Source organism: Dermacentor variabilis, chromosome 6 (assembly GCF_050947875.1).
Source record: "Dermacentor variabilis isolate Ectoservices chromosome 6, ASM5094787v1, whole genome shotgun sequence".
Taxonomy (NCBI): domain Eukaryota; kingdom Metazoa; phylum Arthropoda; class Arachnida; order Ixodida; family Ixodidae; genus Dermacentor; species Dermacentor variabilis.
This window is the reverse complement of record NC_134573.1, coordinates 151,329,160-151,353,761: the sequence shown is the minus strand read 5'-3', so window position 1 is coordinate 151,353,761 and position 24,602 is coordinate 151,329,160. Positions and strand designations below refer to the sequence as shown.

At 48.1% G+C, this 24,602-nt stretch overlaps 1 protein-coding gene across 1 annotated transcript in view; it reads right to left on the bottom strand.

The window, feature by feature from the left end:
* Positions 1-23,111, bottom strand: part of LOC142585483 (SEC14-like protein 3) — a 35,832-nt gene extending 12,721 nt beyond the window's left edge. Inside the window, exons 1-7 of the mRNA XM_075696274.1 lie at positions 22,849-23,111; positions 17,249-17,318; positions 7,780-7,823; positions 6,424-6,486; positions 4,303-4,396; positions 2,040-2,134; positions 841-919 (exon numbers count right to left, since the gene is read on the bottom strand). Of these exons, the coding sequence (XP_075552389.1) occupies positions 841-919; positions 2,040-2,134; positions 4,303-4,396; positions 6,424-6,486; positions 7,780-7,823; positions 17,249-17,318; positions 22,849-22,890 (487 nt within the window). The 5' untranslated portion in view covers positions 22,891-23,111. The remainder of the gene's footprint in view (positions 1-840; positions 920-2,039; positions 2,135-4,302; positions 4,397-6,423; positions 6,487-7,779; positions 7,824-17,248; positions 17,319-22,848) is intronic.
* Positions 23,112-24,602: the final 1,491 nt, after the last annotated feature.

The following is a 24,602-nucleotide window of genomic DNA, read 5'->3' as shown; positions in this document are numbered from 1 at the left end:
TTGGGCTTTTAATATCATTATTGTTATAAGAATATTTTGGGGGCTCTATCTTCCAAATTTGGCACCATACAACGCAGACAACGAAACTACTTATCTTTTTCTCAGTGGAAAGCAGTTGCAAAACACTTTTAAAAACTTCAAAACACTTAAAAACAACGAAAAGAGCGAGAAACAAACCCATTCTTAAAAGAGAACACATCGCGGAAAATACTATCATCGTTTCTGTGTCAACCATCGTTTTCTGTGTGCCACTGTATCACTTTGTAGCGTAGAATATTGCCGCCGAAGGTCCCGCTGCTGCTTCTCTATTTGAACCGCCTGCGACAATACGCAATTCTTCACGTCATCTCCACGGGACCTCCCTTCTGTGGCGCTGTTACGTCTTTTAGAGACTATGTAGCTCTACATATATGAAGCGTACTGCTTAGCGGCTGCTGCAGGTGTTCTGCTTGAGTGATTCGCTATGCGGCTCTGCTTAGGTTCAGGATACTGCACGCGGTCACTTGAGCCTCCGCGACCAGAGCCGGCGCGGGTGGTTGCAGCGTAGGCAGTTGTAAGCGGAGAAAGCGATGCCGCTCGCAGTGGCGCGACATAGCAGCCGCTCTCCAGAAGTGCTGACGTCAGATATGAGTTGTACCGTATAGTCCACAACAGGTGGCGCCATCCGGTTTTTGTATTCTGGTGGTTCTGTCGCATACAAAAGCAGCTGTTTTAATTAAGAATGACGAATTCCTTATTACAGAAGCCTTATCTTTCAGTCTAGTTTGACTCAAAGTTTTCCTTTAATGTCCCTTTAAGCACGGGACCTGCAAGATAGACAGGCGTCGACAGTTAACTGACCTTGCCAGGAGTAGACCTGCTTTAGGCTGAAGTCTTCGTAATCGAAAAGGAAAACGGCCGTGTTCACAGTCTTCCCCAACTGCATGCAGTAGGACAGAAATTGTGAGCGCACAAACTTGTAGCCTGGAAAATTGGATATACGACATATTTATTCAGGAGGCTTGATGTCACCACCATTTTTCGTGCGTTATCATTGAATCGAAAGCTTGCAGCAGTCATGACAGATGAAGATAAATGAACTCATAGATAGAAACTGAAAGAGAAACGGCAATTTGATTTAAGACTATATAGCATGTTCGAGCATGCACAGTCACAAAGCGCTACTGAAGATAACAAAATTTCCGTTGCAGCGGTGAGTTGTGCAGGTTAGCTTCCAGCGCTGCCCTGTTTTAAAATCGAAGATTTTCTTTGCGAACCTAGCCAGGATTTGTGACCGAGGGTGCTGTGGTCTGGATTTTCGCTTGCCGAATGAAGCAACCAATCGCAGCAGTAGGTAATCGCATGACATTAGGCAAAATAATAACAAGAGCTTGGTGGCTTAACCTACCCTTCCGTTTCAAAGGGGACGCTCAGAGCATCCGGCCACCTTTCCGCGGCCGCGCCGGGGAACAAAAAGAAAGAACCAGAAAGCTCGACTTCACGCATCCGCAGCAGCTGTGCCGGCATCGCACTGGCGTCTCTACAATGGCTGAATAAAGCCTTCCGTGTCAATTTGTGCGGACATTCAATAAACACAAACTCGTGTTTCAATTCTTTATGCGCTCGCAACAAAGCTTCGCTGTATAGAGATTCCAACTCTTTGGATCTGGTGCAATTTTCTTTCCTGGCGTCGCTGATTGAATTAACCGATTTGGTCGAACTTGTGTCACAGTGTCACTACGGTGTGCCTCGCAATCAGATCATGCTTTCGGCACGTAAAATTACGACATGTTATTTAGTCTATGGGGCACGGTCAGGGTCACGTCAACATTCAGCGAAAGTCGTGCGAAAGCGAAGGAGCAACAACAGCTCGCGACAGAAGCTGCCTATGCTTTAACAGCATGCATAATACCTCTGGTGATACGGCGGCGCCGCAGTGGACCACTGGCTCCTGCATACTTCGCAGCAGCCGTGCCAGCGTTGTAATGTACACAAGGCCATGTATATCCAATGTAACCGATGGCTGAGAAGGTTGTTAAAATGCACAGAAACGAACCGACCTTTCGCGTTTGGCTGTCCATGTCGCGCTGCATCATCTCCATCGTGTAGATCACTTGTCGTACCAGATCTTCTTTGGGCAGGCACTGTAGCATGCCTGCACGAGATGCGCCCTCCCTATGACGACAGTTCTACACTGACGGGAACGCCCCGCGTCAAGCCACATGAGTGTTCACATGTAAGACGTTCTTATAAACTGTTTTGACAAGCTGTGATCTCCGTTTTAGAAATATTGCGCGCACAGCGTCTGCTAGTGCATATGTCAAGTGGGCTGTTCGTGTGGATGATTCCTCTCTTCCTTTTTTTTTCTTCCTGCGTTTGCTCATCGAAACGAAGTCCACATTGGTCGCGAGCCCCTGCTAAAGAAAGACGAGAAGCGACGTAGTTGGAGAACATGTTAGGCGACGACGACTTTTCAAGTTAACCCAATTTAAGATTTGGTACTGAACTTGCGACTTTGGCTTTGACATAGACACAGCAAAACAGAAAAAAAAGCCACCAGGAATACAATACATATGCGTCAATAATTTAGCGATTTCGTTGCGACCTGTGCTCCATAATATTTCACACGAATAACTGTGAGTCCGTTGTATAACAATCCAAATTAACGCATTCACGCAGCATGCACGTAAGGAACTGCAGCCCGTTTTTAGAAGTTTGCCTTTTGGGAAGGTTAAAGAATAGCGACTTTTACTTGAGCACACGCGAGAGGTAGGCCACTTTGCCTGCGTACTATTTGCAGCAAAAGTGAACAGGCCAAAGCGCTCGCAGCAGACCTCCTGCCGGTGCTGTGGCCGGTGGAGTAGGCGTGATCTAAGAGCACCAAGATATTCTAAAAAAGCTCTTCTCCGAAAGGATATGTCAGTGCCCTCGAACATAGCTCTGTCGCCCGGCTGTTGTCCTGCCTGGCCAAGAACGGCCCGGTTTGGGAACATTTTTCGGGATGCAGTAGGTGGACATTCGCGTACCTAGCTGCAACATTTGAACAAGCACAGTGTTTTTCATATTCTTGCCGAAAACGCCTATACTGCGAGCTTCCTTGAGGACGTTCTATATCTGGGTCCTAGGAGGATATGAGGCACCCAAAAGTCTACCTTAGAAGATCTAAACATGGCGTGCTTTCTATAGTTATGGTCCCAACAGCCCGCTTGGCTCATTCTTCAGCTTAAAACAAATGGGCACGTGCTCGAAAATGGTCTATGAATAACTTACAAGGAGCCGTATCAAGAGGAACGCGACACCTAAATGTATGAGAACGAATTCTCTATGACATAAGCATGGACTCTTCTCGCTTACCACGTGCGTCAACGTTTTGTAGATGCTCCGAAACACTTCGCTGCCATAACGGTACCTTTGATAAATTTGACAAATTTGACAAATTTGATATTACCACATCGAAGATTCCGGTGAACAGAAATGCAACGCATCACTAACGGTGAAGTGAAGCACGGAATCTTCGAGTGAAGAGCGAGTGAACAAGGAAAGCATCAGGGGGAGGGGGGCCTCGAGCCAACATTTTGATAAGAGAGCTTATCTTCAGACAAGTCCCGTTATCTAAACGTTTGTTCTAGATTGAGGCCTGCTTTATTTTCGCAGTGTTGTTCTCTTCTAATCTCCACATTCCCGTGACACATCTGTCTTTCGGATGAGTCTCTCCACACGGGCAACTCGAGGTAAAGCTATCCAAGAAAAAAATAAAAAAAGAATCTAAAAAATTCCTCATGTGATCACCACAAGCTAATGCTGCTATTGAGAAATGCCCCGTCCTGTAGTTTGAAATGCTTTGTTTAGCTTTCTAATTCCATAAACGTCCGAACACCATTCTACTGAGAAAAAGAAAGTTAGAACCATTGTTCAATTTATTTTTGTCCACGAAAAACACATATGTACTAAAAAAACAACGATGCAATTTCTTGCTAAAAATTTGCTATAGTAATTAGTTCTCTCAACTACTACAACTGAAAACTTGCTACAGCATATCAAACAACGATACTGCGGCCATTGATTAACATTCTCGCGCTTAAATAAGGATGTGCGTTGCATTTCATCGCCTAAAATACGTTAACATCGCCTTGGATTCCTTGTACGCTGTAATCTATTATATTTACACTAAATGAAGTTCTATACAAAACAAAATTTCTATTCTGTTTGCTTATGCGGCGCCATACGCAAAGGCATCTGGCGAGATGCAATGTCACGCAGTCCCTGGTGCACAGGAGTTGTGATTACGCCACATTGAACGAAATCAGCACGGGACGCACCCACCTCTGAAATCTCCGTGCCCAACCGGTACGATGTAAATGGGACAACCGTCTCGGTCATGGTTAAATATCCCACCAGGAAAGTACTTCTTCAGAACCTGCGTGATCAGCGAAAGCCATGCTTATACTATGAACGCAATTGGCGGAGTATTAATTTAAATATGGTGGTCGCTTTGATGGGGCACGGATAAGCGCTGGCAAACTATAAGGAAAACACTGGTCTCGCCAAAGAATGGCTGTGTCCGGGGATTAGAGGTTGTTAATATGTGGGCGAAGTAATTGTAATGTCGCAACGCACTACATTACGGTTGCTTGGTATGCAAGGAAATGTTTGAACGGAAACGCCCAACAGACCCGTTTGGTGCTTCGCGAGCGCTCCAGCCTTACGGCACGTGCGGCTTATGCAATTGGGAAAGTGCTTGTGTTACGGCCCAAGATTGCGGCTGTCGTGACGCGATAACAAAGTTGCCTAGGGACATCTCTTTTGCTTAACCCGCTGGCTCAGCGGAACTCAAGCTTCCTATGTAGATAAAATTTCGCAGCGAATTTTTTATCCTTTTTTTCTGTCATGTCTGATCGCAGCCGTTTCGTTTCTTTTTCGTCCAAGATAAATCGAAAGTACAGATGGGATTCCGACGATGCTGCGAACCCTGTGCACTCGTGAATGCGTCTGTTGAGCGTATTTTGCGAGTTTGCACGTGATGGGACGAACCGAATTGATGAGCATTACTTTTGAAGCGGCCCGTCGAGATTTACCACCGAGCACGCCCCGTCGGAATGCAATAGGTTGTGAATGAATGAATGAATGAATGAATGAATGAATGAATGAATGAATGAAAAGGAGCTGACGGTTGAACTAAAGAGGACCTTTGTTCTGACATCTCACATCAACGCATCATAATCTGCTTGCCAACATCTGTTGGTTCGCTAAACTAACTGGTCGACACACAAGCAGCACCGCACATCCGTCTTTCTTTCTTTCTTTCCTTCTTTTTTTCTTTCATTCTTTCTTTATTTCTTTTGTTTCTTTCTTTCAGATTTGTTTATTTAGAATGAAATCTTTGCGAGTCACAACAGCCTGAGCGTGCCTGGGGGACTGTACACAGACGTTACACAGATGATTGCGTAATTACATAGAGCGCTTTGCGTAGAATTTTAGGACGCCTTCGGACTGCTAGCCCAGGAATAGCTGAGAAAATAATTACGAGATCCGAGCTAGGCACTGTTCTCCGTTCAGAACTCGAGAGCACAGCGCCATCTGCCCTGCAAGTAGACTAGATTTCTCGATTTAGAACTAGTAGTTCCTTCTGCCTTCGATAATACGGTGAACTGCGCTGCCTTACTGTGATCGAAAGAGCCTAACTACAAGTGTGGCCAGATATCTTAATTAAGCTCCTTCCAGTTCCGTTCATACGAAGCGTGCTCAAGAATAGTGCTCACGTTGATTGACCCTTTAATGACGGCACATATACATGCTCAAAAGAAAGGCTTCTTTTATATCAAAATAAGCAACGCACATAGAGAATAAGAATAATCAACGAAAATTTAAAAACGTTATTTTGCCGATGTTTTCACAGGAATAGGCGAGAAACACCAGGCAGAAAACTGGAAGTGGGCTTCACCTCAAGCGGTCAATGTCATCGTTTGAAATGTGTACAAACATCTCTCGTCATACGTGAACCACGGGTGTATATTTAATTCGGTTTACGTCGCGCGTGTGACACCATTGCTGCCGGATATATTGAATCGGTCTGTCTCCTCTCACCGTGCTCTCAAAAAGAAAGCCAGTCGCGTGTCAGAGTTCTTCCTCGTGCTGTGTTCCTGTTCTAAACCAACAAATGACGCTTGGTGGATGTCATTCTGTGTTGGCCGGAAACATTTAGCCAGAAAATTCGTACTCGATACCGAAACTCAGCAAAAAAAAAAAAAGTTATTTCTTTTTCTGGTATGTTGCCTGTATATGCAATACTCGGCAATAAAGGGTTAAGCACGGCTGCAAAGAACAGAAAACAACAGGTTTCCCAATGCGTCCCGTACCTGTTTATCGACAAAATTGATCTGTCGACAGAAGCTCTACTGCAACTGTTACGATCTACGTAAGCGAAGTAGTCGGGGCTTTACTCACCGGATGGCACTCGTACCGCTCGATGAAGGTGTCGACCTGATTTTCCGCTCTCCACCGCAGATTCTGCCGGGCGAAAAAAAAAAGGCGTGAAAGTTTTTTTTCTCTTCCTTTCTTTTTTTTCTTCGAAACCAGGACGTAACGCAACGCAACCATGGTGGAAGGTGCCACTTACAAGCAAAGATTAGCGGGTATTGGCTATGAGCCATCGATGTATCTGTGTCGTTGCTGCTACGACTGGGCTTCCTAGTGTTCATCCAAGGCGCATAATTAAGCTCCAGAGTCACGTGAGCGTCATTTCATTACCGTTATACAGCCTATACGTCAGCTGCTAGCTACACGTCGAGGCCGTCATCCCTCAGGTGCAAGGATGATAAACGTGAAAAGGGTGTAGCGTACACGTTTATCGCACGCTTTTTTCTTTTTTGTTTAATTTAGTAACGGTACATTCGTCTGGTCGCTTTTAGGCGCTACAGAGCGCTCTTGTCGTGCTGCTTGCATTCGTTTGTTCAAAATCTATTGTCGTAACACATTCGCCTGCTGTATTCACAGCGCCGCGCTCCGGTTGAGTGCGCTCGGAGGCGCTCCCAACTTCAACCTGGGAGCGCGACCGAGATCCGGCAAAAAACTCGATCACGTGGCAACTCCTATCGCTCGGGAGGCAGCCAGCACATTCGGCTAGAGCAGGTTTCGTTTGGCTCCAAGTCGAGAGTGCGCCGCATATCTGGAAACCAAGTTGCAGCAATTGATAGGAACCGGTCGTATGTACCATAAGTCGCCCATTACCGAGAGAGAAAGAGGAACGCTCCTCAATGGGTGCTGGAGATGTTTGCCTGGCCATACACTTAGCATGCTCTTCCAGACGACAAGTGGGACGTTTGAAATGATGCGCTAATTATACAATACGTTGTACACACGCGAACACGGCGTACACAAGTAACAAGCACACACGGTCACAGGGAACCAAAGTGCCTCTTTCAGACAAGCGTTCTGGAGGAAGACTTTCGTTGCGGCCCCAAAGCACCGGCAGCGCTGCTACAAGGTCAAAAAATGTTGCGCAGCTCGAAGGAGATACGACGTAAATTTAAAGCCAATCGCAGCTCGGCTCTCGTGGTCACCCAGTGCCGAAACGCTGTACGAATGTATCCTTGCCGAAGGTAGAGACAGCCATGACTGTCGCTTTACCGTTGTCGTGGTAACGCGTTGCAGCACGTAACGAGTAACTTCGTGAAGGAGTTATTGCCGAATGGTAACGGCGATGACGCGCATCTGGCATGCCGCCATATCAGCTTTTCAATGCCGCAGGGATTACGCCTGGCGGATGGCCAGATTCTTGGCCTTCGTCATGCCCATACTCACTTTGCGCAGAAGCTCTTCCGCCTTGGTCACGTCGAAGTCTCGTGCTGCCAATGGAAAGAAAAAGAAATTGTGCATTTTGGAAATGCCAAAAGTTAAGTTAGCCTTAGTTAGTACGCGGACTTATTTCACAGAACCGACTCTCCGCCGAACCGAGCCGCAGCTACAGCGCGATGCCCTGCCTGAGCGTAAATCTGCGGGTAAATGCGATGGGCGTAACTGCTAGTGTGTGTGTTGAGAGCCGGGTGACTGGCGGCAGATTATGGGACATGCATTTGGGTGATCGGCAGAGGCACCAGAATCCAACGAGTACACTGTAAAATAATTCACACCCTTAAAAGAGAAAAATAACGTGTAAATGTGTCTAACTCGCACACTTCGGGTGTCAGTTATGTAAGTCACACCCTGAGGGTGTGAGCTAAAACGTGGATATGGATCTAAAACGTGGATATGGCTACGCAAATAAAGCGTTCTCAATGTAAAATCTTCATGAAATGTTTCCATTCACGTATATTACATCTTTACTCACCCACACTGCATGACCAAGCGAAGAAAAGCAAGAACAGACGACCAGCTGTTTCAAAGCGAGCGCGAACGTTGTCGTCTGTCCTCCAACTTTAGCGGCCCGCTGATACTTTTTACGTAACATGTAGTCGTACACACAATAACAAGTTCTCATAGTTAAACAAAACGTGTTTTCGCGTAATAATAAAGCTAAAACAGCTTTTCATGTGCTGTTCTAGTAGAAAATGAATCGTTGTGACAGACGAAACGGTACTTGCCGAGCGCGTCTTCAAGGTGTCCTGTCTCTACGAGAACGATGCCAATCCGAATCCACAATATACCGGCATTCCCATGCATACAACAGCGCAGCAGCGCCAGATTTCCCTCTAGGTAATGTAGTGAGAAACTCTATGCCTCTAACCTTGCCGTCTGTAATTGTTTATTATTACCCACGATAAAGGTGATCATCCTAGGGGCTTGTTTTGAAGGGGTGGAGGCGATCAAGGGGGGCGTAATGACGGATCTGCAGAATATCTCTGAATAATCCTTACAACAGTGCATAGAGGCACTGTAGAGATGGGTGGAAAAGCTTTTTAGACTGCAGGGAGATGAGCTTCAAAGTAGCGCCTTGTATTTTGTCGTCTGACTTACAAACAAAGTCTAAGTGATACCAAACCCGTTACATTACAGACAGACCTCACATATATTTGGTGATTAGGTGTCTGAAAAGGCGAATGAAAACAAAACGTGCGGCGAGCACATAATTCTGTGTCTAGAAGTAAGCTTGAAGGAGAGAGAACAGGCGTGGAACACAATAAAACACAATTAAATAAAGGAAAAAGACAACAACCTCAACAGGATGAAACAATCTGACGACGAATTCGAACGACGAAATTGTGACGGCCCAAAAGTTAACACGCCAACGGCCACATTACGTGCGCACTAGCCTTACACTCGTGAGAAAGCCAGCTTATTCTCAAAAAAGCAACGCCCCACGCTTCGAAAACTCGTAGGCTGTGTTCTGTAGCGGTTGTCTGGACTGAAGATGTCGCTCTCAGGGGTAAATTGGCTGAGCCAGCGAAAGCGGATATGACGAAAGAAATGACGTGCGTACCTCACGAGGGCGGTTTGCTCATAACGCATAGTTATCAAGTGTATTGTCCCCGAGAGAGAGGAATTTATTCTGGTAGAAAAGTTGAGAGGTCGGCCTGAATCAAAGTTTTAAGCTGCTACACAGGGTTAGAGTATGGAAATGGATGTAAAAAGAGAAAGAGGTAGAAGTGTTGTTGATGCCGATGAAAATGCTGGTGAATGAACTTGAACAGCGAAGTCTCTTCAAAGTCTCAAATCCAGACCCGTCTTGCAAGAATTTGATTAGAGCTTTTAGAATAGAGTGGGGGCGACAAATGAGGGTCTGGCCAAGGTTCCAATAAAACGCTTACTGACAAAGGAAGTGTGTTGTCAGGGTTCTCGCAGCTCGAATAAGGCGTTTGCGCTGGATGTTACATGACACAAAAGTGAAATCATACCCCAAAGTTATCGACCTCGAATATACGGTTTGCGACGACGTCCTTGCGGTCGCCATCTTGGGAAACTAAAGCGATGTTCAGACTGCGGTCGTAACGTTAGCAAAGCGCCCACCTGTTGTAAAGCCCGTATCGCGCGTTGTTTCGGATCGGACTGCTGGTACGATCTGTTGGGAACTCGGCGCTGACGCCCGTGGTTGTACCTGGGTCGCAAGCCCCAAGGGTAGCGTTGGCCTGGCGGCCTGGGGTACAACTGGAAGCATCCGAAGGTCCCGGCAAAGCATGAGTCGACTGGTAACAACGAAACAACTTGTTTATTTTAACATCGCAAAGAGTTGGCGGTCAGGTTTGACCGTAGTCGAGAGACGGGAGAGCACTTCACTCAACAGAAGAAATCGGAGCCCTCTCTTCTGGCGTCCGGGGGCAGCTGTTTTTATACTCTCGCAGTTGAGGGCAAGAAGGAACCCCTCAAAAGACGAGCACGTGAATGTACAATGGGCTAATGGTGACGCACACTGTCGTAGCGATGCCGTAGCACCATGTCGAGCACGATCTCGTAGCACCCTGTCGTGGCGCTGCCGGTCGGACACAATGACTGTAATGAGAGGATGGTCCCTAGGCGGTCGCATCGCCGCAGTCGCGCCTGGAAACACCTGGCGATGAGTGTTGCGGCGACGACGATCGGGCCAAAATGTCTGCCGCCCCGCCGCAGTCGCGCCGGCAAAACCACGTGTCGCAGGCGAAACGCAACAGACCGCCCCGCCGGGGGAAGGAGATCCCGATGGACAGGGGACTGCATCCGCTGTCCGGAGGGATGTCGCTCGATGATGCTCATAACCGAAGTCGGGCGTCCCTCGACGTTTCTTGAGCGCAGCGCACAGAGAAGGCCTCGTTCTCTTGTTCAGGTTCGCACGGGACACTGCAAAGTGACTTCGGGAGAGTTCACATTTTTGTTCTCGTTCCCGGCAAGCGTTAGAACTACGCTGAAACTCAACCGCTCAGTCAGCAAGCACGGCACAACCCTCACTAAGCCCTGCCAGGCTCTTTCCCCTTTTTATACCACTGCCTAGTTCCTTACAGTAGTCTAGCATCACTCAGAACGCGTCCACAAATTGAAAAATTGCACTAGAAAGCATATCATCACTTTGAAACACTAAACAAAAGCAATATGTTAAAAAAAAATCCTGCCTCAGGAAGAAAAACATCAGTAACAAACAATTTTGAGGCTGATTCCTACGTTAGGGGCTTCGACTTAAGCCATCGGCGTTACCGTTGAGACTCCCCTTTTTGTAACGCACCTCAAAGGAATATTGTTGTAAAGCGAGGCTCCAGCGCAGGAGGCGGCCATTTTTGGGAGAGATGGTCTGCAGCCATTGGAGAGGGCAGTGATCCGTCTCAATGATAATCCTCGAGCCGGCTAGATAGCATGACAATTTCTGAACGGCCCACACGAGACACGCACACTCTTTCTCGGTGGCGCTATACGCCTGCTCACGACTGGACAGCTTACGACTAGCATACAGGACGGGGTGTTCTACTTCTCCATTTTCCCGTTGGCACAGTACAACGCCCATGCCTCGCTCACTAGCATCGCACTGAACAATGAACCCTTTTGTATAGTCTGGCGATCGTAGCACAGGCTGGTTTGTTAGGGCACTCTTTAGGGCGCTAAAAGCTCTTTCCTTTGTCTCGTCCCAGACGACTGTTTGAGGCTCTGTTTTTCTTAGAGCATCCGTCAGGGGAGCCGCGATATCAGAGTACCTAGGGATGTACCTCTGATAGTAGCCGGCGACACCTAAGAACGACCGAATATCGGTCTTCGTGCGCGGTTGCGGAAAGTCTCGCACAGCGGACACTTTTATTTCAGAGGGGCGGCGACGACCCTGACCAATCACGTGACCGAGGTAGACAACCTCGGCCTGTGCTATCTGGCACTTAGGAGCCTTGACTGTCAAGCCCGCTTCGCGCAGGCGGGTTAGCACTGCCCGCAAGTGTGCCATATGCTCAGACCAGGATGCGGAGAATATCGCTACGTCGTCTAGATACGGTAAAGCGAATTCTTGCTGTCCCCGCAACACTTTATCCATGAGGCTTGAAAAACAGTATGGCGCGTTCTTCAAACCAAAACTCAACACTTTAGGACGGAATGTTCCCATTGGTGAAATGAACGCCGCATACCTACTAGCCTCTTCTGTAAGTGGAACCTGCCAATAACCCCTGACAAGATCTAGGGTGGAAATAAACTGAGCGCTACTAACTTTCTCAAGGCGCTCCTCGATGTTAGGGATCGGATAAATTTGATCCTTAGTGATGGAATTAAGCCTGCGGTAGTCGACGCAAGGACGAGGTTCCTTGCCCGGTACCTCAACTAAAATCAAAGGGGAGGTATAATCACTCTCACCTGCCTCAATAACACCGAGCTGTAGCATTTTCTTTACCTCAGCCTCCATAATATCGCTCTGGCGGGGTGACACCCGATACGCCTTGGATCGTACTGGCTCTGGGGAGGTAAGTTCAATATCATGAGTAAGTACAGAAGTCCTACCAGGCCTCTCAGAGAACAGACCTTGAAACTCTTGTAATAGCTGGTGTAGTTCGGTTTTCTGCTCGGGCGACAGCGGTGCTTTACTGATAAGGTCACTAATGACTTGACCGGTGTCTTCCCTGTTCGTCACTGAGCCTAGTCCTGGAAGCTCGACCGGAAGCTCTTCAGGAACGTTTACCATCATGCACACCACTGCTTCCCTTTGTCTATAAGGTTTGAGCAGATTACAGTGGTAAACTTGCTGTGCTTTCCGCTTTCCTGGCAGACTTACCACGTAGTTAACGTCCGACAGTTTCTGAACAATTCGTGCTGGGCCCTCCCACTGCACGTCCAGTTTGTTGTTTAGCGATGTGCGCAATATCATGACCTCATCGCCCACCTCAAAACGACGGGCCCTGGCTGTCCGATCATAATAAACCTTGGCCCTCTGCTGGGCCTTTGCCATTGCTTCACCTGACAACTCCTGTGCCCTTCTTAAGCGTTCGAGGAGCTTAAGCACGTACTCCACCACGACTGGGTCGTCGCCCCTACCTTCCCACGATTCTCGAAGCATGCGAAGCGGAGATCGAAGCGAGCGACCGTACACCAGTTCAGCTGGCGAAAACCCCGTAGCCGCATGCGGCGCGGTCCTTAAAGCAAACATCACCCCAGGCAGACACAGCTCCCAGTCAGTTTGATGTTCAAAACACAAGGCTCTCAACACGCGCTTCATGACGGAGTGGAGCTTCTCAACGGAATTCGACTGTGGGTGGTACACTGAGCTGTGTAACAGCTTTACCCCACACCTTTCGAGAAAAGTTGTCGTCAAAGCGCTAGTAAACACTGTGCCCTGATCTGATTGAATTTCTGCAGGAAAACCAACTCGCGCAAATATGGACAGTAGTGCATTGACTATCTCAACTGAGCTGAGTTCTTTAAGCGGCACTGCTTCAGGGAACTTTGTCGCTGGGCAGATCACAGTCAAAATGTGTCTGTACCCCGTGGCTGTTACCGGCAGAGGTCCCACAGTATCAATAACGAGCGGTCTAAAAGGCTCCGTAATGATAGGTACCAATTTCAACGGCGCCCTCGATTTGTCCCCTGGTTTGCCCACCCGCTGACAAGTGTCACATGTCCTCACGAAATGGTCTGCGTCCCGAAAACACCCTGGCCAATAGTACTCTTGCAAGAGACGGTCCTTAGTTTTCTTAACTCCTAGGTGTCCGGACCACGAACCCCCATGCGACAAGCGCAACAGATCCTGACGATAGCATTGAGGCACGACCAGCTGATCGAACTCCACTCCTCTTCGGTCTAGATACTTCCGGTACAGGACTCCACCTCTTTCCACAAAACGCGCAGTTTTCCTGGCGATACCTTCTTTGACATTGCAGCGCACGTTTTCCAGGCTGCCATCCTTTTTTTGCTCGGCTATCAAAGCCGTCCGGCTGACTTTTAGCAACCTATCAAGTCCGTCTGACGTAGGCGCGATGAGCAAATCAGTAGATAGCTCTTCTAACTTTCCCGAATCGGGATTTTCCTCTCCAGTATCTGGCGCCTTCAACGCTACAGACTCAATTTTATTCAGTTTGGGCGTGCTCTGAATATCAGCTTGCTGCGCCTCTGACCCTTTTTCGTTGTTTGATAACGTCGGCCCCGCAACTACCGCCTTTGCAGCGAGCTCCCGAACCTTCGATCTGGTTAAGGCCTGAACACTAGCTTCACCAAACAAAAGCCCCTTCTCGCGCAGGAGGTGATCGGACCTGTTTGAAAATAGGTACGGGTACTGGGGTGGCAGCATAGATGACACTGCCGCCTCCGTCTCAAGCGCTCCGAAAGGTCCTTCAATAAGCACTTTTGCTACCGGCAGACATACGCTATGAGCCTCCACGGCTTGCTTGATCCACGCGCACTCGCCCGTGAACATATGGGGTTCTACGTAAGATGGGTGAACTACATCCATCGTAGCTGCGGAATCGCGAAGCACTCGGCACTCTTTCCCGTTCACGAGGAGGTCTCGCATGTAAGGCTCGAGAAGCTTCATGTTCTCGTCAGTGCTGCCTATTGAAAAAAACACAACTTTTGGTGTTGTTTCCGGACACTGCGCCGAAAAGTGACCCGGCTTCTGGCACGTATAACAAACGCGCGCTCGCCTCATCTCGAACCGCTTCCTGCGTTTGGCTGCCGCCGTCTCTTTACGTTTGGTCGGACTGCTTTCACTCGCATCCTCCCTACGCGTGTCCCTCTCTAATCTCATGGGTGTGAACTTCGGCCTCTCAAACTTCGAGCCAAATTCACCCTTTTGACCGTCCTTAGCTCCGCGAGCCCGACGCGTCACAAACTCCTCGGCTAGCTCAGCGGCTCTAGCCACCGTACTCACGTCTGGCCTATCCAAGACCCAGTATCGCACGTTCTCAGGTAACCGACTATAAAACTGTTCTAGCCCGAAACACTGCAGAACTTTATCGTGGTCACCAAACGCTTTCTCTTCTTTGAGCCACTCCTGCATGTTCGACATAAGCCTATACGCAAACTCTGTATATGACTCACTTTTGCCTTTCTCATTTTCCCGAAACTTCCGACGGAACGCCTCCGCAGACAGCCGGTACTTTTTTAGCAGACTCGATTTTACTTTGTCGAAATCCTCTGCTTCCTCTCTATCCAAGCGAGCGACTACGTCGGCCGCCTCGCCGGGTAACAAAGTGAGCAAGCGCTGTGGCCACGTTTCCCGAGAGAACCCCTGCTTCTCGCACGTTCGCTCAAAGTTAACCAGGAACAAACCAATGTCCTCTCCAAGCTTAAACGGCCGCATCAGGTCAGTCATTTTGAACAATACTCGTTCTCCTGCACCGTGTGCCTGACTTCCATTACGAGCGCGTTCCATCTCTACCTCGAGACGCTTCATTTCCAAAGCGTGTTCGCGCTCTTCTTTTTTCTCTTGTTGCTCTCGCTCTTTCTGTTCTTTACGTTCACGCTCTTCTTTTTCTTTCTGTTCTTTAAGTTCGCGCTCCTGTTTCTCTTTTTGCTCTTTAAGTTCGCGCTCCTGTCTTTTTGACCTCTCCTCAATAGTCTCAAGGCATTCCGACAGCTCGTCATCCTCAGCCTCTAACTCAAGAATAGCCTTTAGCAGTTCAGGTTTTCTTAGTTTGTCTGAGACATCCAGACCCAACTCTCTTGCAAGCTCCAACAATTTCGGTTTGCGCAACGACTTCAAATCCATGGCTGCTCTGAATGCTGCTTTCTCTACTGCCTATTATTGTCTTGCCGCAACTAACCCGGCAGCAACGACAACCACAATTACCAGCTCTGTTTCTAACACTAACAAAAGCCTGGCAAAGCTCAGAAGAAGAAAGTCCCGCACTCACCAAACCTCGCAGGCAGGAATTCCGCGCAGTCGTTCCGCTGCAGGCAACCAGTCGTCACACAGGGCTCGTTGCACTGCTCCCGGATCGTCGTTGAGCTGCTCAGCATACAGTCAACTGCATCTCTTTGCTGCTGGCCTCCGTTGTCGCGATCTCGCCGCTGGCAGACAGTTGTTTGAAGTCGTAGGCGATCTCACCGCTGGCAACCAGATGTTTGGGATCGGACTGCTGGTACGATCTGTTGGGAACTCGGCGCTGACGCCCGTGGTTGTACCTGGGTCGCAAGCCCCAAGGGTAGCGTTGGCCTGGCGGCCTGGGGTACAACTGGAAGCATCCGAAGGTCCCGGCAAAGCATGAGTCGACTGGTAACAACGAAACAACTTGTTTATTTTAACATCGCAAAGAGTTGGCGGTCAGGTTTGACCGTAGTCGAGAGACGGGAGAGCACTTCACTCAACAGAAGAAATCGGAGCCCTCTCTTTTGGCGTCCGGGGGCAGCTGTTTTTATACTCTCGCAGTTGAGGGCAAGAAGGAACCCCTCAAAAGACGAGCACGTGAATGTACAATGGGCTAATGGTGACGCACACTGTCGTAGCGATGCCGTAGCACCATGTCGAGCACGATCTCGTAGCACCCTGTCGTGGCGCTGCCGGTCGGACACAATGACTGTAATGAGAGGATGGTCCCTAGGCGGTCGCATCGCCGCAGTCGCGCCTGGAAACACCTGGCGATGAGTGTTGCGGCGACGACGATCGGGCCAAAATGTCTGCCGCCCCGCCGCAGTCGCGCCGGCAAAACCACGTGTCGCAGGCGAAACGCAACAGCGTTAAAGATCGTTAACAATGCCTGTCGCGCGCACCGTAAGTTAGATACGTTACGCGTCTTAAGACCGGCCAATCAAAACGTGACCTGGTCAGTTGCGTCCCAGTGGATTTCAACATGACGAAACCACCGAAAAGCTCTAAGCGAAGGCACCAAAGAAATACGGGCGCCGTTGCAGCTCGAACAACGCACATAGCATACGTAGTCATGGCTGTTGCTCTAACTGGGGTTGCCGGAAGTTGTGTCACGGAAAATTTGAAACTGACACTGCGGCGCTTGTTGGCCACGTCGTAACTCTTGTGTCTCTATGAAACGTAAAAACAAAATACTCTTGCGTGTGACACCACTGTTGCGCTCCTAAAGCTTCATACGATTGTAGTCTGAGCAATTTAGTTGCGCTTTTGGCGTTTGCGCCTGCGTTTCTTGCGATATATCTGCACATTACGTACGTAGTCTAAACGTACCTTAACACATTCAGGAGTTTCGTAAACAAGAAAGATAACATAACAGCGCGGCAGGCGCGTCTTGCACCGATCGACAAATCGATAACAGTAAGAATCGGGCGAAAAACAGTTACCGTCAAAAAGCAAAACAAATATACGCGTGATAATAAGGTGCGCTGACGTCATTGTGGCCGCCATGTCCGATGACCAGCAGGGCGAGAAACTACGTCCGTGAATTCACGTGACGTTATACGAACGTCACTTAGCTTACATAAACGCCGTTGCACTCACCTCGAAGCCAGCGCAGCAGGTAAGGGTCAGTGAACTTGTCTTGCCAAATGTCCCGTAGAACCTCTTTAAACTGTGGGAAGTTGGAAAAGGATTAGTTAAGAAGAACGGGCATGTGCGCATCACATCCAAAATACATACATCGTCTTGTTAGTTTACAACATCAAAGCCACTCTCCCAATGCCTATATGTATTGCGACATACTTCTTTTTTATTCGCAAGCCAGATTTTCTCTCATTCGAATGCTTCCAGAACCTTGAATGATGCACAGACAGTAAATTTTGTGCTGAGATCGTAATTCCGCAGGGCCGTGCTAGAAGTAAAAAAAAAAAAATCGATGTTCGGATACTTGTTCGCGCCTTTCATTTTTCGTGAATTCCTGGCCATTCGCAAAAATTGCGCCCTCGAGAAAACCAAGTCGTTTATAGTACGTTACGCATTGGACGCAGATGCTTTAGGTCATTGTGAGGAGCGCATGCGATGTAGCTGGTTAAGACTGCGAATGAAAGAACGACCCAGCAGAGACCGAAAGCAGATACAAATGAAGGTACGCTGAAAATGAGGATACAGACAGGAGCGTCAACGCTCCTTTGGTTGTGCGCGCTGTTTTCCGAGTAGAATATGAACTAAGGGAGCCGAACTCACTAGGCTACGTAGATGGAATATGCTTTTTCTCTCGCCGTTCGGACTGAAAAACGCCCGACTTGTATGCATGCGCATGCAATATCGCACTCAATATGAATTGCAGCGCTGCATGCCGCCGCCACTTTCGCTCTCACTCAGAAAAATAACAAGTGCCATTTTCTTTAATAGGGTCCTTCCAGTAATTGGAACGGCGTTTAGTTCATCTACTTTTCATTTACGTGTCAGCGCTGCCATAGTATAAATGACGAACTAAGGCTGCATCTCGCTCTGATATCGCGTCGGAGCAGCTGCCAAATCCTGTTATCGCGAATCGTTTCAGACACACGCACAGTACGCCCGCACGCACGGTTACGTTGCACTTATCGTCAGGAGTAAAAGATAAAGACCAACGCTACAAGGACCCGTATGACCCAACTATAATTGATGCAACTGCATGCGACTGAATCGCCTGAAAAACAAAAATAAACGCGCCACTGGCGCCAAGTTTATGGAGCTCTTTCTGAGCGGTCTGATCGGCTTAAGCACTGGAGTCGGATGAGCCGGTTTGCACGCACGTATCTCTAGAAATCTCGGGAATATTGCGCTCGCTGCGCCGCAAACAAAGCGATAGATTTTTGCATACCGCTCGGTTTGAAATACAATGGCTGCGAGCAACGAGAGCCGTATACGCACTTGGGAGGAGGGAGATAGTATTCGTGCCAGTTCCTCGTACCTCACTTGTCGCAGCGCTGTCTATTATTCGCAATTCAGTGCCGCGCTCCAGTGCTTTAGACAGAAAGTGTGGGCGTGCGTATACGTGTCACACGTATACGCTCAGCAACAGTGGCGCAGAGTAACTGTTCTCTTCGTTCTTTAATCAGGCAGCCTCACGCGAGGGCCAGTTCTGAGCAATCAGGTACCTGTGGAAATACTTTCTTTTGGCACACCGCAACGCCAGACAGAAAAGCTGGAAAGACTTCAGCTTTTCCGGTGTCTGGGGAGAAAGTGAAAAAGATTTAAAAAATAAGGGGGAGGGGGGGGGGGTAGATGAAGCAGACGCGAATGAGAATGAGGAGCGGTCGCCCTCGAGCTCCGTACAAGCGGAGACGCTGATTTAAACTTTTAATGCGAGATGCGTGTCTTTAACGCCGGCGGCGGCAATGATCTGCTCGACGAACCACCTGCGGTAACCCCATTTCGCGTTGTTTTATCAAAGACGACTACAGAGCGAGTAAAAGAAGGCTGAGGCACAGAAGAAAAAAGAAAATGAAAAAACGAAGGAAGCCGTCGAAAGCGAAGAGTCACGCACGTCTTCTGCGTTCAAGTCGTACCAGCGTAAGGTGAACGCCGAAGATTAGAAGGTCAGATTTTGTTTCGCAGTGGTCAGATGCAGCGCGAGTTCTTACTTGAACGAAAAAAAAAATGAAAGCAGAATTTGTCTGGCGTAAGCCAGTTAGTAGGAATATTCAGACTTTTCGCAGTGACGCGTCAAAAAATCCTCACCCCCTTCGGGATAGCTGGGTGTTGGCGAGACAGAGTATACATGTATAAATTTATCGCTGTTACCTGTGCAAGGTAAGTGTGCCGGCATCTTTAACTAAACAGAAAAAGGTAACGATGCCGACGAAATGCTTTTCAAGGTCGCGCCATAGCTATGGACTTTATGTCAAGCTTAATACTACGCATAACGACAGCTGTGCCGACATGCATCGGCGGCAATGCTAGTGAAAAAAAAAAAAAAAGAACAGCGGCGTATCCCACGTAGGCGATGACGATCACGAAGCAGAAGTTTGAGGGGGAAGAGGAAGAGAAGATGAATTAATTAATTGGTTAATGAAGTAGTCTTTAATCGCGTAGAATAAACCCACGTTTCAATGGTGGGAAGGAAGCAAAGAAAAGCAGTTATGGAGGCTAATATTGACGCGCGAGTCAGCTTCGACGCCAGAGCTCCGCCAACGCGATTAGAGTACTGGGTTCATCGCCTGCTGAGTGCAACTCTTGCTTAGCAACACTCTTTCTGTGCTGCACGGCGAAGCACAGCAAGAACCTGCAGGTCTCTTTCGTTTGAACAGACTCCCAACTCCAGCGCGAGGTTTGAACGTTCCAATTGACAGCAAGTGTCCAATATCTGGACGGCTGTCCGGGGGTGACCTTGGTAGCACCTGGGTCGACCGAGTGCCTGTCGCCTACACTTTGCAGGCGCGTTCGCAGTGTCAGCCGCGCATACTCGTGCCCAGTGTACGAGGAGTTGCGCATCGCGATGGAGAGCACGAGGCAAGAAGATTTATTTGGGCGGATGGCTCATCACCCCTATACAAGGGTCCTTGGGTGCACGAAGCCGTTTCTTCCGTGTTATACGTCGGCAAGCAAGACTGCCAATCGTAGAGACGTGCCAGTGTTGAGACGTTAGCGAATGCAAAACTTGGCACTTGTTAGGGGCGCCCACGGCGAGAATAAGCGCCTCGTATATATAAAAGCATTAGAGGAAAGTAATTATGGCTCGAGCGGTGAACGAAGGACGGAGGAAAAGTTATAAACGCACGCAAATGCACTTTTGCGGCAGCCAGCCAAGCAAGTGGCCAAACCAGTCGTGAGTGCACGCGATGCCTCGCGGCAAAAGAACGTCGGATCGCATTTCCGGAACGTTCTACTGTTGCGAAGGAGACCTTTGTCTCTAAACTGGCGTTCGATTCTGTCACTTTCCCTAGACTTAGGGCAAAGGTTTTTGGTGAAATAATTGTCGAACTGCTGACAAAGTTAATGACGACGGGTTCCCCACAAGTTCGCATCCAGGACATGACTTGCGCGGATGATATACTGTAAGCTGACGGCGTGTTCACGTCTCATGTTCAGCTCTGCGGTGGTAGCGAAACACTAGTCCCCGTCTTGCCACCTCGGACGGTGAATGAACGTCCCGCGTGCTTGCACCCTTCGCTCTTAGTAGGTCCAAGACATGATGGAACGTAATGGATCTGGTAGTAGAACTATGAGCCGCGTGATCAAGTTGTGTGTACTGTTAATGGCAAAGCACTGTGGTTCTCCTTCCTGCATAAGGGCATCCTCAAGGAAAATAATGAGTTGAGTTGTATGAGTAAATTAAGCTATTACAATATAACAGAACACTCTGATCGTGATAGGAGGCTCGTTAAAGCATTACAGCCGCAAAAAAAAATTAAGAAAGAAAAAGAGTGCGGCGGCGCTGTTTCACCGTGACGTGGTGGATTTTGACAGCACCCGCTTTGGCCTCGTTAACTCTTTTTGTTCAAAGATGGACTTCGCTGTATTCTAAATGAGCCAAACACTCAATTTAACAAGTTTCGAGAACTTTCACTGCGCTGCGACAGACTAAATACGGGAAAATGCATAGACATTTATGACATCACATTGACATCGGGGCGCGGCGATTCCGGAGCGAAATCCCGAAGATTAAAATTGGCCTTTATTCGCACTTCTAGTAATCGATCCCTTCTCGCAAAATTGACAGAACTAAAGCTTCGGAGCAATCATACATCGGCGTAATTTGATTTAGTAGATTCTATTTAGTGTACATTTAAACCAATGTATTCGAAACTGTGATCGAATCTAAATGAAACAGGAACACTTCACCAGTCTGAAAAGACATCGCAACCTTTGACACACTATGAAAACTAATGAATTTGGACTCGCCTCCTCAATTTCACGAGAAAATTGGGACTTAAAACACTTACAATTATATGTTTGTAGCATAAATGCATGCACATTGCCCAAGTCGGTTACTTGTGTCAGAGAGATTGGTTTGAGAAAAGGCCGAGAGGTGTGAAAATGCACAAAGACCATTTGAATATATCCCACCTGTTTACCAAATGTGAGAAGCTTTTGGACAAACATTGCTGAATTAACAAATACTTGATGCTGCGCGAATCCGTCTACAAACCTTATATGCCAGAAGATGTTGTTCCTGACCTTTAGCTTTTGCAGGCGTTTGACACAATAACGGCGCGATAATAAAATAAATAAATAAATAAATAATTTTGTCTGCACCTTAATCCTATTCCGTTTTCTTTCGACACTGAGGGCTTTTGCAGAGAACAGAATCCGCGAAATCGATATTCTAACTGTAATGGTTGTGAAGGGCAAAGGGAGAGAATTCATTATAGAAAAGGCAGAGAGGTCGGCCAGTACATGACGCTTTTGTATACAGCTTTTTTTTTTTTTTCAAACTTCCCTCTACCTTCCTTATACGGTGGCACACACTTGTAAGATAACATCATTTTTTTGTCATAGGTTAAAAGATAGTATGAAAGGGATTGTTCGTTTAATTTATTCAGTGAACGCTACCGTTAGACTGTCGTTAGAGAGAGAGAGAGAGAGAGAGAGAGAGAGAGAGAGCAAGGGACAGGAAAGGCAGTTTAGACCTAATAACTTGACAGTGATAGTTCCTTCCATGTGTAATGTAAATTTATTGTAGTAATCTACATACACTAATGATATCGCCCCAACCCCCTTTCTCCACAAAAAGAAAAAAGAAGAAAGAAAGAAAGAAAGAAAGAAAGAAAGAAAGAAAGAAAGAAAGAAAGAAAGAAAGACTCTTTGGTTGTTTGGAAAAGAATCGGCGGAGTGCCTGTTCTAGCACCGGCTGGGGCATATTATAATTGTAACACCGTCTGCAACAATTCTGGTAACATGCTCTTGCTGTAATGATATGCTCTGAATCAAATAGCCTCTAAAGCTGAATATTAAGTAACAATAAAAGAAGCAACGAAACAGCGAAGTCAGTGGCCCAGGCAGAGCAATATGAAGAAAAGTAGAAGAAGACGAAAACAATGGGCCACATGTTGCACGATGAACCGCGGCATCGCCAGATTCGCCTCGAGTAACTCTTTTACGAAAGATCGTGGAGTACAGCCGTTCGCGCTTTCCGTGTTTGGCCACCGTTCAAGTAAGTGGCATCGTTCGCGTGCGCCGACTTCCGAAGCAGGAAGCGTCCTCGCCAGACTCACCTGTTGGAGAGCTCGCTTCTCCTGAGCGTCGTCGCCCCCCATCGTCGCGGTCACGAGAATCGATGCGACTTTCCTGGATGGTGTCGGCGCAGCCGTCAAACTGTGGCCAGCAGATCACCACGGGCCCCACTGGGAAGGTTCACGCTCCCCGACTCGTTGTCAGCGAACGCCATCTGCCGGTCACTCGGCGAAGCACGCCGGCGTACCACGGCTCCCCAAGGCTGTATTATATGCCGCGGCTCGCGCACAGCTCTTCCGGCTATTTCCTGTTTTGAATCTCTTTCACGCTCCGACGCGGTTCTCAATGGGCCGCGAGTGAAACATGCCAAGTTGTGGCGAAACGAAGCAAAAGGTACTGACGGAATTGGCTGCACGTTGCGCCATCTCTTGCCGGGTTGAGTCCTTCTTAAGCGGCAGAGTGGCGAGCGACTTCCAAGTGTGACGGGTGACCGCGGAATGAGCTCTTCACACGCTTTAGAAGAGCCCTGGAAGCCTCGTGCGCAAGCGATCGTGACAGCAGTTTGCCAAAAAGCATACAATGCAGTCTTCCATAGAGAATCGTCGTATGAGTCAGCTACACTTGCCCAGAGCTTCCACTACAACCACCACCAACGATAATATTACCGTGAATGTACCCGCGCGAGCGGAAGAAAGAATAAGAATTGTGAGCTGAGTGAACGGAGAAGAAGGACGTTTGCTCACGTCTGAGGCTCGCCTTGGAGCTTCTTCGGACTTCATGGCTGACCTCAGACTATTATAAGTTGGATTTGTTTGCTTTTACTTTTAGATCCGGAATTTATACTGCTACGTTTCTTGTCGTTTTATTGCAGCTTGCATATTTGCGTAAGCTTTATTGATTGTTCATGCTCCTTATTACTATTGTATCAACTGTGTTTTTCAATTTTCGTTTCTAATATGCCCCTGCCTTCTGTAATGTGCAAATTTTGAGGGCTAAATAAGTGAATAAATAAATAGATAAAACAAATAAATCCTGTTAAGCCTGCGAGGCGGCGAAGAGGCAAGACCTCGACGTCCCCACGTGGGAGGCCCAGCCAACTAACCTGCTGGTTTCAATAGAAGTCTGTTCCACCGCCTCCTCCTCCTGTTTCTTTAGTGTCGTAACAATTTTGGTGGAGGCGCGGCGTAATGGAAATAACAAGGCACCCGGAACTACTCATTTTTCACCGGAGTCGTCTCCTCGCCGGGCAAACCACCTTCGCGTGATGACATTTGCAACGACGGAGACGCACAGGGGCGCACAGCCTGCTGATACGTGGCGCTACTACCGAGGACCTCGGCTTTTCTTGGGGAAAGCAGGTGAAGATGGTGTACGCGTGGCTTAAGCATTACCAACGACTAAGCAAGCCCAACGTCTGCGACACTACCGACCAACTAACCAGCGTTGTCTTCACATTCACTGACAATGCGCGGATGTGGTTTTAAAATCACGAATATTAACGACGTGAGAACGTTTCGTCGATGAGCTAAAGAAATGCTTCGGCGATTCGGATTCGGACTCGGACACCCCGACACAGACAGCACAGCTACTAGGTGATACTCGCGCTACCCACGTCGAGGAGATTTTGATATGGTGCAAGCAAGTCAACGCAAGAATGCCCGAGGCACCTGCTTAAGGACATGGAGGAGGATGTGTATAATATTCCGATCGGGACAGGACAGTGTCGCTTCAGTTTCTGACGCCATGAAGCACTGCCGTACGTTCGAGGAACTGAAGATTCATTCATTTCATTCAT